The sequence below is a fragment of the Protopterus annectens genome, chromosome 1.part0 (assembly GCF_019279795.1).
Source record: "Protopterus annectens isolate FY-2018-M chromosome 1.part0, PAN1.0, whole genome shotgun sequence".
NCBI classification, from domain to species: domain Eukaryota; kingdom Metazoa; phylum Chordata; order Ceratodontiformes; family Protopteridae; genus Protopterus; species Protopterus annectens.
In genome coordinates, this window is record NC_056725.1 from 1,768,998,868 (window position 1) to 1,769,015,410 (window position 16,543).

Below are 16,543 nucleotides of genomic sequence, written 5' to 3' on the forward strand. Positions count from 1 at the left end.
TATGAAATGGTCTCAGGATCCGCAGTAGGACTTTTGAAAAGGAACTTGTGAGAGTCAGGAACCCTGTAATATCTATCAGGTTTTCTGGGAGCAGGAGGTACAGAGTCAGGGGCCAAGCTAGATTCCGAAAAGGCATCATCAACAATGTCTAGTACAGGAGGGATAGCTAAAGGCCTATGCTGGGGCAGGAGAAAGAAATCCCTAAGCCGCTTTTTAGAATCCGAGAAATCCTGACTTTCCCAATGAAAATGCTCCCTAAGAGTATGCAAGGTTTCACCAAAAGATAAATCCTCTGAGGGGGAGGGAGCAGAAAGAATAGAGTCCTCAGCATCAGAATCCTCATAGGTAGATTAGGATAAATCCTGGTCATCAGAGGAAACAGAAATTTCAGAATCCTGGTAAGAAGTATTGTAAGCAAACTCAGTCCTATGTCTCTTCCCCTGATTAAAGTAATAAGGTCTTCGGCCATTCGTATTTGTTTTTTAGGCATAGAGGCCTGACCATGCGGTCTGGGCGTCGGTTTTCTAGACAGTTTTAGTTTTAGGCCTTGAAGAAGAAGATGGTGTCAGTTTAATATGCAAGTCAGTAGGCCTGAATACACCCTCAAAAGACGGTGCCTGCACAGTGGCTCCGTACCAATCAAAGGTAGAGACATCCGCAGGTTCCACAGTTGAAGCATCTCGCGGCATACTGGACTCAGAATGTGTCTCAGTAGAGGCCTGCGAATCTGAAGTAGCAGGCATCAGGGGCTGCGAAAGTGCCCAAGTACCGGCGAACTGGCGACTTGCTTAGAAGCATCGTCGGCAGCTTTGGACCTAGACAGCCTGTCTCTGTCTTTATCTTTGCATTTCTTCGGAAAGTCGGTAGTCAGATGGCTTACTGAAGACATATCTGGATAATTGAACTGAGCACCAAAATATTTAGAAGCGAAAATATAACTACGACAGATAATTTGTTGTTTAAATAAGGCACAAAACTGACAGCGAGGTATGTCGTGGTCAGGGCCTAGGCAAGGAATACAGTACGAATGAAAACCTTTATGAGGTATTTGCTTTCCACAAGAAATGCAATTATTTACTTTTACTGACATCGGTTTAGAGCAAGAAAAAGTTTCTCCAACGGGGTACTTGCTTTAAGTTGAAGACTTCAGTTCTAAAACTCGAAAACGAAAATTTCAGGAGTCGGCCAACCGGTACTTGTGAACTGCTTCTGCTTCACCGCAAGGCAAGAAAGACTGATGTAATGGCATTGGCTGCATGTTTTATACCCCTGACTACCTGATGTCACGTGACGGAAGAAGAGACAGCAACCGACGCAGGACCCAAGACTTTGTTAATCAGGCCGACTGAGGGCTACTGCAAGCAGATAACCCAAATGTGATGTCTGCAACAGTGAAACACGAAGAACATCTGATAATGCCTCACACTTGTCTGAAGCACAAGAACTTCCTGTGAGATGTTCGATAGGAACATGGAGGTATGCTTCCTTTAGCTCCAAGGTTACCATGAAAGCACTGGGACAGATCATGGGCAGTAGTTTTTCAAGTGTTAGCAGTTTGAAATTTGGTACCTGAGAATCAGTTGAGTCTCGACAGTTCCAGAACTGGTCTCCGGATACCCTCTTTTCTAGGGACTAGGAAAAGCTTTGAGTGAAAACCTTTTCCTAGTAATGAGTTTGGTACTGGTTCCACAGAACCTTGAGTGCACAGGAGCTGTTGTATTTTGGTTTGGTGGAATATCTGGGAAACCTGAACAAATCAGAGGCTGTTTGAACTGGAGTTTAAAACCTCGGAATTATTTTCAGTACGCAATGATCCCTGGAGATGAGGGCCAATTATTTAGGAAAAAGGACAGCTGTCCTCCTAGTCTGAAAGGGGTTGGGGGGGGCATGAGGGGAGGGGGAAAGGCAGAGTTAAGGAAGAGTCATGATTGCTACCTGCTGGCGGGATCCCGCAGGTCTACTGGAATCTGCTTGCCATTGTCTTGGACTCTGGTGCTGCCTTTGACTTCTTTCCCTTTGAAGTTTCCTATGTTTAGGCTTAGACTAGGAGGCCAGAGGAGACTAGTGCTTGGTAGGGAAATTCTGGATGAAGCAGAGAGGTTGAACCTGAAGAAAGTCCTTGACAATTTGCATGGAGTTGGCCTTATCCTCCATATTCTTTTAAGAAACATATCTTTTTAAATTACATATGATATAGACAATCATACATTTACATAAAAACAAACCATATTGACAATTTTAGTTGTAAACATTATACATCGCAAACAATGTTGACATAATTTTATTTGCAAACATTATACATCACTTATCTATCTAGTCACTGTCAAACATTACATAGCTCATTCAGATCCTGCCTTCTTTTAAACCTTGTTCCTCCTTTGCATGTACTGTTCCCACAATTCCCATATTTTTCTAGGTACTCTGCCCTTACCCTTTTCTAAAGATCCCACTTCCAGTTGTTTTACCTCTGCTATTATATTCACTACTTCTAGTAAAGTTGGGTTAGACTCCTATTTCCATTTTCCAGTAACAGCTTTCTGCCAACCATCCTCCATTTTTCGTAAGCACTGCTTCAGCCTGGGGACCAAAAAATAAAATCTTTGTAAAAGGAGCATCCAAGAGACTGGATTTGACATGTTCGGAGCTGGACCGTTCCCTTCAGCCAGGCATGTCTTCTTAATGAAGGATCCTATGGCTGCTGCTCTGCTGGACACTTCCACAGCATCATAGTCACAGTGCAAGGATTGCTTACCCACTTGAGAAAAGGAATTGCACAAGTCTAGGAGTTCCTTGTACAGGCTCTTATTTTCATTCCCCACCAGGTTTTGCTTCATCTGGTCTACACTAGTTTCCTGATACCTCACCATATGCAAATGGCATTTCAAAGCCCTCATAATGAAGGTAGCAGTGGTATAGACCCATTCCAAACCTGTCCAAGGCTCTATCAATTGGCATGGGATTTTAGTTTCCTTACGTCTTAGAGTCACCACTTCAGGGTCTGCTACTGGGTTCTTGAAAAAGTGTTTGAGGGAATCCAGAACCCTGTAAACTCTATCAGGTTTTTGAGGGGCAGGGAGGATGGAGTTTAGATGTAATGAAAAATCCAAGCAAGACATCATCCACCACCTCGAAGACTGGAGGAAAGACAAAGAGATTTATTCTCTGGGATATTTAGAAATTTCCTAACCTTCTTCTTGCACTGTGTGGATAGTCCTGTGCTTCCCATTTAAATTGTTCTTTCAGGGTATGTAATGTCGCCCCAAAAGGAAATGTCCTTGGGAAAGGAAGCTGAGGCAAGGTTCTCCTAAGACTCTGACTCTCCATAGAAAGCAATAGATAATGATGAATCCATCTCTGAGGAAGGTTATATCTGCAGAGTCAAAGGAATCATAAGACCCCTTGGGGAAACATTCCCTCTTTCTTTTACCAAAAGATGATTTGGGGCAAAACATGGGAGAGAGGTGTCTGGAGAGATCAAATCTTCAGCCAACCTAACTAGGTCTTGTTAACATGCTTGAGTTGGCTGGGGCAATCTGGATGCAGCCCTTTTATGTGAGGCGTTAGGTTTTGGCCTGATGATGACATCCATGTGGGACACTGATGGACCACCAAATCCAAAGGATGGTGAACCGAGGCAATCTCCTGATGAGAGACTTCAGATATCCCTTCTTTGATTTTACAGTGGTTGTCAGAAGTCCTCTTCATTGCTGACCCCTCTGGACAGGGTATCCTAGCCCTGAGAGACCCCCCCAGGCTTCTCCACTTATTTGTGTTTCTATTTCTTCCCTTTTCCAGAACTTGTGGCTGTCTGTCTGGACTTCTGAGTATAGTGAAAGAAAGAAAAGGTATAGAAAAGGGGATGGCGGGTGGGTAACCCGGACTGCAACAGTGAATACACTCGAACATCTACATTTATGGTAAGTGTACATAACTGTACTATGTTCTTGGTGTTTCACTGTTGCAGTCATTACATTTGGGTAGAATCCCAAAGCTATGGATGAGAGGATGGAACTAAACAGCATTAGGAGTGGCTATAAGGCCCTGCAGGACTGCAGTGGCAAAGCCTGTCCTGGATTTAGAGAAGATAGGTAAATGATAATGCTTTGTGAACGTATGAACACAGCTCCAAGTAGCAGCTTCTAGAATGTCTTTGGTTGAGACCCCTCTGAGAAAAGCTGCTGAAGTAGAGGCAGTCCTGGTGGAATGTGATCTGATCCCCTTGGTCACAGGTTTACCATGGTGTAAATGTCAGAAAGGAATACAGTGGCTTATCCATTTAGAAATAGTCTGCTTTGATATAGCCTTCCCCTCTGATCCTACAGCAAATGCTACCAGTAGTTGTTCAGACTTAAAGATTTGGTCCTATTTAAGTAGAATCTTTGTTGTCTGTGTACATCTAATGAATGCAGAATTCGCTCCCCCTTGTTCTGCGGATTTGGGTAAAATGTTGGCAGGTGAATTGTCTGGTTAAGAGCCACACTGGATACCACCTTAGGCATAAAAGGAGGATTGGTCCTGAGGGACACCCTGTCCGGGTAAAATATACTAAAAGGCTCCTCTGCCATGAGAGCCTGTAGATCTGAAACCCCTCTTGCTGAAGTGACTGCCAAAAGAAAAGCTGTTTTCCAAGATAGAAATGTTATATCTGCAGTAGCTGCTGGTTCAAAAGGAGGCAGGGTGAGTTTTTCCAGCACAAAATTGAGGTCCCATTCAGGAGTTGGTGCTCTTCTGAGAAGCCTTAATTTTTTGGCCCCTCTAAGATGCTGTTTAAGCAGTGGATGAGAAAAGAGGGGAGGCTCTGTGTTGTAAAAAGCGGAGATGGCAGAGGCATGGATTTTTATTGAAGAAAAAGATAAGCCCTTGTCAAGTATCTCAGTCAAATATTGTAAAATATGAGGAATATTGGGCTTTGCTGTGTCTATTCCTCGTGCTTGGTTTCAAGCACAGAATCTCTTCCATTTCTCAGCATGCAATTTTCTAGTACTAGGCCTTCTGGCTTCCAAAATGACATCCATCACAGATTTACTGAGAGGTGCTGTTTGAATAATTAGTTGATTAGCCATGCTGCAAGATTCAGAGTTTGGAGCTGTGTGTGCAGAATTTGATAGTTATGCTGAGACAGTAGATGAGGTATTTGATGCAAGTACCATGAAGGAAGGCGAGACATTCCTTAGAAGTGGGCACCAGTGCTGACGAGGCCAGTCTGGAGCAATTAGGATAATTTTTGTTTTTTCCTGTCTGACTTTTAGTAAGACCTTGGAGAACAGAGGCAGAGGGGGAAAGGCATAGACAGATTGTTTTTTCCAGCTGAAGGATACAGTATCCACTTTCCATGCTTTTTTGTGATTAGTTCTTGTGCAGAATTTGTCCAACTGATAATTTTGGGGAGAAGCAAATAGATCTATGTCTGGGCTCCCCCATTTCTGTGTTAACATGCTGAAGATTTGTGGATCCAGTTTCCATTCGTGAGGGTCCACAAGATTTCTGCTTAGGTCATCTGCCAGAATATTTTGCTTTCCTGGCAGGAATTGAGCTTGAAGATGTATTTGGTAAGTCAAGACTGTGTTCCACAAAGCCATGGCTAGTCTGCAAAGGGGGTAGGAATGTGTACCCCCCTGCTTATGTACCACATAACAGTGGTGTTGTCAGTCTTTATTAGTAGTTGTCCTGGATGAAGTAAGTCCTTGAAGGCTGTCAGAGCATACTGAACAGCGAGCATCTCTTTCTGGTTGATATGCAGATGCATTTGGTTTGGGCTCCATTTGCCCTGAATGCACCACCCTGCCAGGTGGGTCCCCCAAGCATAGTATGATGAGTCTGTAGTTAGGGTTTGGGTGGCAGGGGGTAGAGTGAATGACAGTCCCTTGTTTTGGTGACATGTCTCTGCCCACCAAAGAAACTCCTGTTGTAGGCGGGGAATGAGAGGAATCATTGTTTCCAAGCTGTGACAATGTTGACTCCATAAACTTTTTAAGTACCATTGAAGTTTCCCCATATGCACTTTCGCATATGGAATTAGTAGAATGCAGGATGCCATGAACACCAAAGCCTGCAGAATTTCTCTTGCAGATAACTGGGTTTTTGTTGCCATTTGTTTGAAGTACATTGTCAGTTGCCTTTGTTTGTTTGGCGTGAGGTAAGCCATCTGGGCAGTTGTATTCAAGCTTGCACACAGGAATGTAATTATTTTAGAGGATACCAGTTGCAATTTCTTTCCGCTTATGGTATACCCTAGGCATGCTAGAAGCCTTTTTACAAACGCCAGATGTTGAAGAAGAGTGTCCTTGTCCTCTGCTTGAATGAGACAATCGTCCAGATAAGGATACATTTGAATGCTTCTTTGTCTGCAGAATGCAATAACTCGTGCCAGGCACTTTGTAAAGACCCTGGGCGCAGTAGATAAGCCAAAGGGCAGCACAGAGAATTGGTAATGCAAAAAACCTGCTTTGAAGCAGAGGTATCTTCTGCACGATTCCCTTATTGGGATATGCAGGTATGCCTCTTTTAAGTCTAGAGTTACTAACCAAGCATTCCTGCCTAGCATAGGCAGCAGCTGTTGTAAAGTCAGCATTTTGAATTTTGGAATGTCCAGGAACGTGTTCAGAGTTCAGTACTGGATGCCAAGAATGTTTTTTTCTGGGTACCAGGAAAAGTCTTGAATAAAAACCTTGTCCTTTTTCCTTTTCTGGTACCGGTTGAATAGCCCCCCATATCCATGAGGGACATGACTTGTTTCTGGGCATCTGACCACTGGTTTTGTGGCAGATCCGGCCATCCATTTGGAATTGGCAAAGTACGGAAATGAAATCTGTATCCCTGGGATACTATGTTTAATACCCACTTGTCATGGGTAATTAACTGCCAATTTTGAGCATGAAGTGCTAGTTTTCCCCCCAGGGGGCTGCCAAAAGATAAGTGTTTGGTGCTGGTACAGGAGAGTCATTGAGACTGCTTACTGTAGGGTTGTGCTTTGTTTCCTCCAGATTTGGAGGTGGAGGCTCCACATTGCTTTGATCTGTAAGAGCCCTGTGATTGTTATCTGGATCCTTCTGAGCGCGTGGATTTGCCCCGAGTGGCTCTGTTGGACACAGGAAAGGACCAATTTTTAGTAGGCCAGTGCCTACTGAACCTGGGTGGCTGCACTTGCAAGAAATCTTTTACAGTTTGCATAGATTTAGCTTTGTCTTCTTTAAAACCTCTTCTGCCTTACTGCCAAACAGAGCATCATGCTGCAAAAGGTGCATCCAACAATTCAGCTTTAACATGATCAGGCAGATTTTGATCCTCGAGCCAGGCATGCCTTCTAATCACAGATCCAGTAATGGCGGCCCTACAAGAGGCCTCCAAGGAATCAAAACCACATTGCAAAGTATGCTTTGCAACCTGTTCTGCTGAATGCAATAATTCCTTAAACTCTTTGCTTTCCACACAATTAGAAATAAACATAATTTTCTGTTTCAGTAAGCCCATAACATGCTGTTGATATTTAAGCATATGAAACTAGCAGTTTAAAGCAGATTGCCAAGGTTGCAGACGTATAAACATTCTTACCCCATCTATCCAGCACCCTGGAATCTCTATCAGAAGGGGTAGGATTTTGGGCTGTAGAGGCCTTAACACCCTTGGGACCCTGAGAATTAGTCTCAGGATCAGCAGCAAGATTTTTGAAAAGAAATTTGTGGGAGTCAGGAACCCTGTAATATGTGTCTGGCTTACTATGAGCCGGAGGCAGGGAATCAGGAGCCATGCTTGATTCCGAGAACACAACAATGTCTAATACAGGAGGTACTGCCAAAGGCCTATGCTAAGGAAGAAGGAAATCTCTAAGCCTCTTTTTTGATTCAGAGAAGTCCTGACTCTCCCAGTGAAAATGTTCCCTTAAAGTATGCAAAGTCTCTCCAAAAGAGTAATCCTCAGGAGGAGATGCAGATGGGATGGATTCCTCTGCATCAGAATTCTCATAGGGTGGAATAGAAAATTCCTGATCAGACGAAATGGAAACCTGATCTGAAGATTTATAATCAGTGCCTTGCCTAGGCCTCTTAGCAGGGGGGGGCTTGGGAACCCCTGATCAAGGTAATTAAATCCTCAGCCATTTTGATCATCTGTTTTTTAGGCATAGGGGCCTGAGCAGATGGCTCATGCATCAGTTTTTTAGACATAGAAATTGTTTTTGACATTGTTTTTGTGGCTGGATTCGGTTTAAGATAAAAATGTTGAGGCCTGAAAACACCCTCAGAAGCCGGTGCCTGCTCAGCAGCTCCGGACCCATCCAAGGGAGAGACATCCACGGGTTCAATACTCTGAGAATCTCGCGGCATACCGGACTCCAAATGGGTCTCGGTAGAGGCCTGCGACTCAAAAGTAGCAGGTATCAGGGGCTACGAAAGCGCCTCACTGAGTACCGGCGAACCGGTGACTGGCTTAGGAGAAGCTTTGTCGTCGGTTTTGGACCTCGACGGTCTGTCTCTTTTTCTTTGCATTTTTTATGAACTCCGGTAGTCGGATTGCTAACAGATGACATTTCAGGATAATTACATCTTGAACCAAAATATTTAGAAGCAAAAATATACCAACACTTAATAGTGCGTTGGTTAAATCTAGCACAAAACCAACAGCAAGGCACACTGTGATCAGGGCCTAGGCAAGGAATACAGTACAAATGAAAATCCTTATGAGGTATTTGCTTCCCACAAGTAATGCAATTATTAACTTTTACTGACATCGGTAAGGAGCAAGAAAAAGTTTCCCCAACGGTGTACTTAGCTTTAGTTTGAAGACTTCAGTTCTGAAACTAGAATACGAAAATTTCAGGATTCGGCCGACCGGCACTTGCGAACTGCTTCTGCTTCGGGCACCTCGCGGCAAGAAAGACTGAATAAAATGGCGTTGGCTGCATGTTTTAGACCCCTAACAACCTGATGACCCCTGACAACCTGACGTCATGGAAAAGGAGACCGCAACCGACCCAGGACCCAAGACTTCCTTATTCAGGCCGACTGAGGGCAACCTGCCAGCAGATTACCCAAATGTAATGACTGCAACAGTGAAACACAAGGAACATCTCTGTAGTATCTGTCTGGCCTAGAAAGAGCCGGAGGCAGAGAATCAGGAGCCATACTAGATTCTGAAAAAACATAATCAACAATGTCTAGAACAGGAGGTATAGCTAAAGGCCTATGCTGAGGAAGAAGAAGAAAATCCCTGAGTCTCTTTTTAGATTCAGAAAAATCCTGACTTTCCCAGTGGAAATGTTCCCTTAAGGTATGTAAAGTTTCCCCAAAAGAAAAATCCTCAGGGGGAGAAGGAATGGAATCTTCTGCATCAGAGTCCTTATAAGTAGGTATAGACAAATTCCTGTACATTAGAAGAGTCAGAAGAAACAGAATCCTGTTCAGAAGATTCATAATCAATGTCTTGCCTAGGCCTCTTAGAAGGGGAGGGGGGTTGGCTACCCCTGATCAGAGTAATTAAATCTTCAGCCATTTTGATAATTTGTTTTTTTAGGCATAGGGGCCTGCACACGTGGCCCAGGCGTCGGATTTTTAGGCATAGGTCGAGATTTTGGCCTTAGTTTTGAAGATGGCGTTGGTCTGATACATAAATCTGTAGGCCTGAAAACACCCTCACCACATGAATCTACAAGCTCAAAACTAAATACACTGGCAGATGGACTAAGCAGAAACCTCATGGACCCACACGAGTGGAAACTGGAACCAAGGATGTTCAACATGTTGACAAGCAAATGGGGGAGCCCAGATATGGACCAGTTTGCCTCCCCCCAGAACCATCAATTGGACACATTTTGTACAAGGATTCCCTCACAAACTAGCTTGGAAAGTGGATGCTCTACCCTTCAGCTGGAAAAACCTATCAGTAAATGCCTTTCCTCCTCTGCTCTCCAAGGTACTACTAAATATCAAACAGGACAAGCAAAGGATGATTTTAATTGCACCAGACTGGCCACGCCAACACTGGTACCCCCTCCTACGCAGTGTGTCACACTTGGCCCCATGGCACCTGCCTCAGACTCCTTTTCTGTTGTCTCAGCAGGAGAACCAGATTCTGCACCCCCAGCTGCTAGCAGCCTGGCTAATTAAATAATCTCTCCCTTTCCACCCCTCAGTAAATCAGTGATGGATATCATTTTAGAGGCTAGGAGGCGCAGTACTAGGAAATCTTATGCTACAAAATGGAAAAGATTTTGTACCTGGAACCAATCTCAAGGGATGAGCGTAGCAGTGCCCAATTTACCTCAGATTCTACAATATTTGACTGAGATGCTTCATAAGGGCTTGTCCTTTTCCTCCATCAAAATTCATGCCTCAGCCATTTCAGCTCCCCTTCTCTCATCCACTGCTCAAGCATTTCCTCAGAGGGGCCAAAAATTTAAGGCCACCCAGGAGAGCTTCAACTCCAGCCTGGGACCTTAACTTTGTCTTGGAGAAATTCATTCTTCCTCCTTTCGAGCCAGCTGCTACTGCAGATTTAAAATTCCTTTCCTGGAAAACAGCTTTCCTTTTAGCAATCACTTCTGCAAGAAGGGTATCCGAGTTACAAGCCCTTATGGCAGTGGAGCCTTTCATCATCTTTCATGCAGACAGGGTGTCCCCTCAGAACCAATCCCTCCTTCATTCCCAAGGCGGTACTCCAGTGTGGCTCAATCAGTCTATTCATTTGCCTACCTGCTTTCCTAACCCACAGAACAAAGGGGAACAGATACTGCACTCCTTAGATGTGCACAGACAACTTAGATTCTACTTGGACAGGACTAAACCTCAAAGGAAATCTGAGCAACTGCTGGTGGCATTTGCTGCAGGGACAGAGGGGAAAGCTATTTCAAAGCAAACCATTTCAAAATGGATAGGCCACTGCATTCATTTCTGCTACAAGCACCATGGAAAACCTATCCCACAGGGCATCAGACCCCATTCAACCAGGGCTGCATCTACCTCTACAGCCTTTCTCAGGGGCGTCCCTACAAGGGACATCCTAGAAGCTGCTACCTGGACTTCTGTACATACTTTCTCCAAGCATCATCACTTGTCAATTTTCTCTAAATCCAGAGCTGGTTTTGCCTCTGCAGTCTTACAGGGCCTTGCAGCTGGTCCTAATTCTATTTAAATTCCTCCTCCCAACCTTAGCTTTGGGAATCTACCCAAATGTAATGACTGCAACAGTGAAACATGAAGCACATAGTACAGTTGTGTACACTTACCATAAATGTAGATGTTAGAGTGTATTCACTGTTGAAGTCCTGGTTACCCTCCCTCCAAGCCCCCTTTCTTCTTTTGGCTATACCTCTAATCTCACTTACTATGCTCAAAAAGCTTTTTGGTGTATTTGCTTTTTTGTTGGAGGTATATCTTTGTATTATAGATTTAATTGCTTCCCATTAGGGGGGCACCTGACATCTGGGGCAAGAAAAACTGATGTAATGGCGTCGGCTGCATGTTTTATACTCTTGACGACCTGACGTCATGGAAGAAGGGACAGCAACCAATGCAGGACCCAATACTTTGTTAATCAGGCCGACTGAGGGCTACTGCAAGCAGATAACCCAAATGTAAGGACTGCAACAGTGAATACACTCGAACATCTACATTTATGGTAAGTGTACACAACTGTACTTTTCTGCATATAGAGAAGTCTACATTTAAGTGGTCTGGCCTAGATAACACATACATAAATTATGTGCATCTGACACGGGAAGCTTACCACATTTTGAACATTTTTTTTAAACCCAGAGGGGCTTTCTCTGACATTTTAGCAAGAAAAATACGACCAAATTATACTTTTCTTTTTATTTTATATACAGGTAAAGGAAGGAAAGAAGGACCAATAAAGATACATGAGCTTACACACAAAGTGTAAAAAGTTTTAAGGAGAAAGGAAAGATTTAAGATTAGCAAACACCAGTAAGAAAAGAAGAAATTAGATTTTTTTTAATAAAGAAAAGACACTTATCTGACTTTCATTTGAGAGCTTTGATAACCACGTCTACTTCATGAATGTGGCAAATGATATCTAAGGGGCATTACAGGTTGTTGCATTGTGGGTAGGAAGGAGAGAGAGTTTTTTGGTTACCACAAGCTACAGTAATGGCAGAGTCAGTTCTGTACCCAATGGTTGAGGAATAAATAAAAATTGACATCAGATCAATGTTTAGATAAAATACACTACAGCGTTAAAAAAAATCTGAGTGCATCATAGGCCAGCTCAGTCTGACTAACACCAGAGGAGACATGGATGCTGAACCACAGTTCTTAATTTGAGAAAGCAACTAATTTAATTACATTTCAAGCCTAATATTCAAATGTTCCTTAAAATGCTGCATCAGCAACGTAAACGAAAACAGACTGATGTCGACAAACAAAGCAGGAAATCAAAGTGCTCTCACTGTGGTAAGCTGGTGAAGAGAGCATCACTGTAATGATCCTCTTCCCCTATTAAAATGATAAGAGGGAGGTGGGAACCTTGACAGTAAATCAAAATCAAGCAACATAGCAATCCATGGTTCGGGGACTTTTGTGATATAAAATATTAGAAACAAATGAAAATAAAATGTTTCTCCATTACTTAATGGCCATGGATTAGTGTAAGATTTGTTGAAAAATGTTTCTTTCCCAGCTGTTGGTTGCCACTAGCCCTTAAAACAATGTTTCATATTGAAAGCAACTATTAAAACAGGTATGTAAACTTTACTGTACTGCATCTCTACTAAAAAAAAAAAAAAAAAAAAAATCAAAAGTAACATGAAAACAAAGTCAGAAAAAGATGATTTTCTAGCCAAGTTAATACTGAGAACAGATGGTCGCATTTTGGTACAGCAAATAAATTATCCAAGAAAACTAACAAGCAACTTCTAAAGTAGATAACTGATGCTTACCCTCATCATTTCATTCTCAAGCTGTTTCTTCCTTCGCATCCTCTGCTGATGTGACTTGAGAATGTTCTCTACATGCTGCTCCATATAAAATTTAAAGGCTTGTGGTGAGTACAACTGGATGCCAGACTCTCGACGCTCCTCATCTCGTTTGTTTTTCCTAACTGGGACAGGTGAAGTTGTAATCTGTTTCTTATCCTTTTCTGTCCCTTCAGAAAGCTCACAGGCCTTCTCGCCATCTTCCTCATCCTTAGCATGTACTGTGGGGGAGCTCAAGTGTTCCTGTTTTCTTGGTTTAGTAAAAGATTCATATGGAGGGGATGGTGAAGTCTGTTGCAATAAGTGCATGGGATATGGTGGAGGAGGGCCTTGATAACTTGGTGCCTCTGAAACAGGCAAATGACTGGTTGGCGGACCATCAGTAAAAGGACCAGACTGTGCTACTGCCATGGACTGCTGCATCCAAGACGGGTGGGAAGGTGCTAAAGCAGTCTGCAGTTCTGGTTTAAGAACTCGCATACTTTTTACTGGTTGCTGTATAGGGGCAGGGGTAATAGCAGTCACTGTGGTAGCTGAAGGCTGAGAGTTTGCAGGATGGGTCTGTCGACTTCCCATAGGATGACTGTTGAAGGAATTAGACCTTACTGGAATATTGTGTTGCCAGAAAGCCACATCATGTCCACTGCCAGGACCAGGTGAAGTTTGAGATGGAGCAGATGACTGTTGCCATGATGCCTGCATTCCAGGCCCAGTATTATAAATGTCCAAATTATGGCTATTTCTATTTGGCACCATCAGGGACTGGGGGAGATTTCCATTAGAGTATGTGGGGGGTACAGCAGCCCCTCCAGCCTGCATCTGCAAAATGGTAGGACTCTGTCTATTACTCTGAGTCAGTGGATATGGTGGTGGGGGCTGGCGATTTACAGGACTGCTTGCTGTAACACTCTGATGTGCAATAAAGTCTGACTGTCCATTTCCATTCTGGAGTCCACCTCGTGTGGATGGAAAACTGAATTTACTGTTGCTTGAACTTGGAATAATAACTGTCTGTCTGCCAACAGGGACAGGACTGATGCCTCTCTGGCTCTGTGTTGTAGGATTCAACAGCTGTGGAGTATTCAGAACTGGTGTGGTGTATCCATCCTGCCATGCCCCTTGTGGAACAGGCGAGATGCGGGAAATCATATAGTCCATATTTCCAGAATAACGCTTGGTCTGAGAGTTTGGCTCCCAAGATGGTGGTGGGGGTGTTGTCCCCCTTGGAGGAGGGGGTGGTGTTACACTCCTTACTTGTGGTGGTGCTGGATTGATTCTTTGTCCATTGCTTGAGTGATTCGGGGCAAGAGCTGCCACTCCTGAAGCAGACAAAGGTCTTCCCATTTCTACTTGTGGACTGGGACTTTCTGAACGATACACTACACCATCAGTCAATGAGGGCCCATGCCTCTGAGGAACCAATGATTCTTTTGAACCCTTCCAACTTTGTTTGCGATTAACTGGTTGCTGAACAGATCCAGAACCTCCTAATTAAAAGGGAAGACACATTTATTAAAACATCTTCAAAGAAAAACAATCTACAGTAGATAAATCAATGTATACACCACACAACAGTAAGTCAATGGTAAATAAAAATAAATTAAAGCCTTACACTAAGTCATCATTCATTAACATACTTAACTGTTCTCAACAGAACTTAAAAAATTAACTGAACACCTGCATCAATTTCATTCATATACAGAGACTCAAATTATTTTCACATATTACTTACTGCCTCTACAAGTCTAATGATACACACAAGTGTATGTCCAGAGATACATTTTCATCCTCAAAACCTGGCAAGCAGGACTTGTATATTAAAGATTTCCAAAGGCAACCTTGAGCATACAGTTCTACAAACTATGATCGTTAAACAAGATTTTAATACTTTTGGACTTAAAAACATAGAAGCTCAAATATGCAAACAAGCCTTCCAAGTGGCATGCCGTCTGTACTTGAATCTGCCCATTTACTAGCTAATCATGAAATACAATCACAAAGCCAACTATCTGGCTCTGCTATTTTCTGAGAGGGACATTCAACAACTGAGATTTCTAAGACAGCAGCTTGCTCTTCAGTGTGTGGTACACCTCTGAATATTAAAAAAAAAAATGAACCCTTATCCTTCCAGGAGAGTTCCAGAACTCATAATCATGTGTTATAGTATCAGTTATGTGCTGAGGACCCTGAAAGACTAATGAAGTTATTAGTATTTACTTGTGTCATAACCCTTCATATTTCAATATTTTAACATTTCAATATTTCTTGATGCAACTCCAAAAATGTTATTCTGTTTTGCATTTATAAAATGATGCAACTACCTGGAAACCTCTCACTCTTACAAGATGATTTCTCCAAGACAGACATTTTGGATCCAGAAATCTAATTTAGTCCGACTGTGGCCATCATGAAACACCTAAAAGATATACTATGCTATGTTTCACCATAGTGCAGGTAAGAAAGCCCTGTGAATTCACATCAGAGTTTCAATAATAATACTGAAATGATGGTCAAATGTTTCATTATCATTGTGAATGGAGGAAAAAGTGGTAGCATGTCCACAACTTGTTTTCCCCACATCACAAGTTCCTAGTTAATTTACTGATGCTTGTGATACTGAAATAAAGAATAAAGCTAACAATGGATTTGCTAAGCTATATGACTGATTATCAAGAGACAAAACAGTATTTGAATCACAAAGAAAAGCAGACAAGTGACAGACTGTGGAAAAAAACAAATTGGGCTGAGTGCATGTACTGCAAGTGCAACTGCTAACACTTAACAGAGATAGGACAATAGTTTATTTATTTGACATTTGTTGACCGGGATAGTCCGACTGAGCTAGTGCCCTTTTTCAGCGGAGGCCCGGGGAGAAAAGCTCCACAAAAAAAATAGACAATATAAACCCATAATAAAATAGATGCTGTAAAATATACATACAAAAAAGTAGACTAGCAAATTAAACATACAGTACAAGTAAGAGGAATAAGGACAGAAACAAAACAAAAAGATACAATAATGGAAGAAAAAAGAATAAAAATTGGATTATCCACAGTGTATAAAATTTAGGGAAGAAATTCAAGTAGGGTGATTACAGTAACAAATCCAAGTATCATATAGGTAATTTTTAAGAGCTTTCTTAAGCTCACTGACTTGGGAAATGGATCTGAGGTATAGGGGGAGCTTATTCCACGCTAGAGCAGGAAAGTAGCTATAAAGATTTTGGCCAATGGATTTATTAGGTTTGTGTATCTGTACGAGACATTTATCTGAACTTCTGAGGAACTGAGGGGGATTATATATGGAGAGATTAGAGGACATGTTATGGCAGGCAAAGGGCTTGTTTAGGATAGAATGGATAATGAGAAGTTGAGTGAATAAGAGTTGGTTATGAAACTCTAACCAACCTGTTTGGAGAGCATGACAGTTGTGTGGATTTAGGAGGCAGACTGGCTGCAAATCTTGCAACTTTAGTATAGGTGGTTTCAAGTTTAGAAAGAAGTGAGGACTGTAAATTGGTTAAGATTTGAGAGCTATAGAAGAGATTAGGAAGAAGGTAAGCTTGGGCAAGTGAGATTCTGGAGTTAGGTGTGAAGTAACATTTGTTCCAATATAAAA

At 42.5% G+C, this 16,543-nt stretch overlaps 2 protein-coding genes across 2 annotated transcripts in view; one reads left to right on the forward strand and one right to left on the reverse strand.

Moving 5' to 3' along the window:
• LATS1 (large tumor suppressor kinase 1) overlaps positions 1 to 16,543 on the forward strand; it is a 450,454-nt gene that overhangs the window by 279,925 nt on the left and 153,986 nt on the right. The window lies entirely within an intron of this gene.
• LOC122801140 (serine/threonine-protein kinase LATS1-like) overlaps positions 1 to 16,543 on the reverse strand; it is a 195,857-nt gene that overhangs the window by 39,124 nt on the left and 140,190 nt on the right. The window contains exon 2 of the mRNA XM_044070686.1: positions 12,890 to 14,418. Coding sequence (XP_043926621.1) covers positions 12,890 to 14,418 — 1,529 coding nt within the window. The remainder of the gene's footprint in view (positions 1 to 12,889; positions 14,419 to 16,543) is intronic.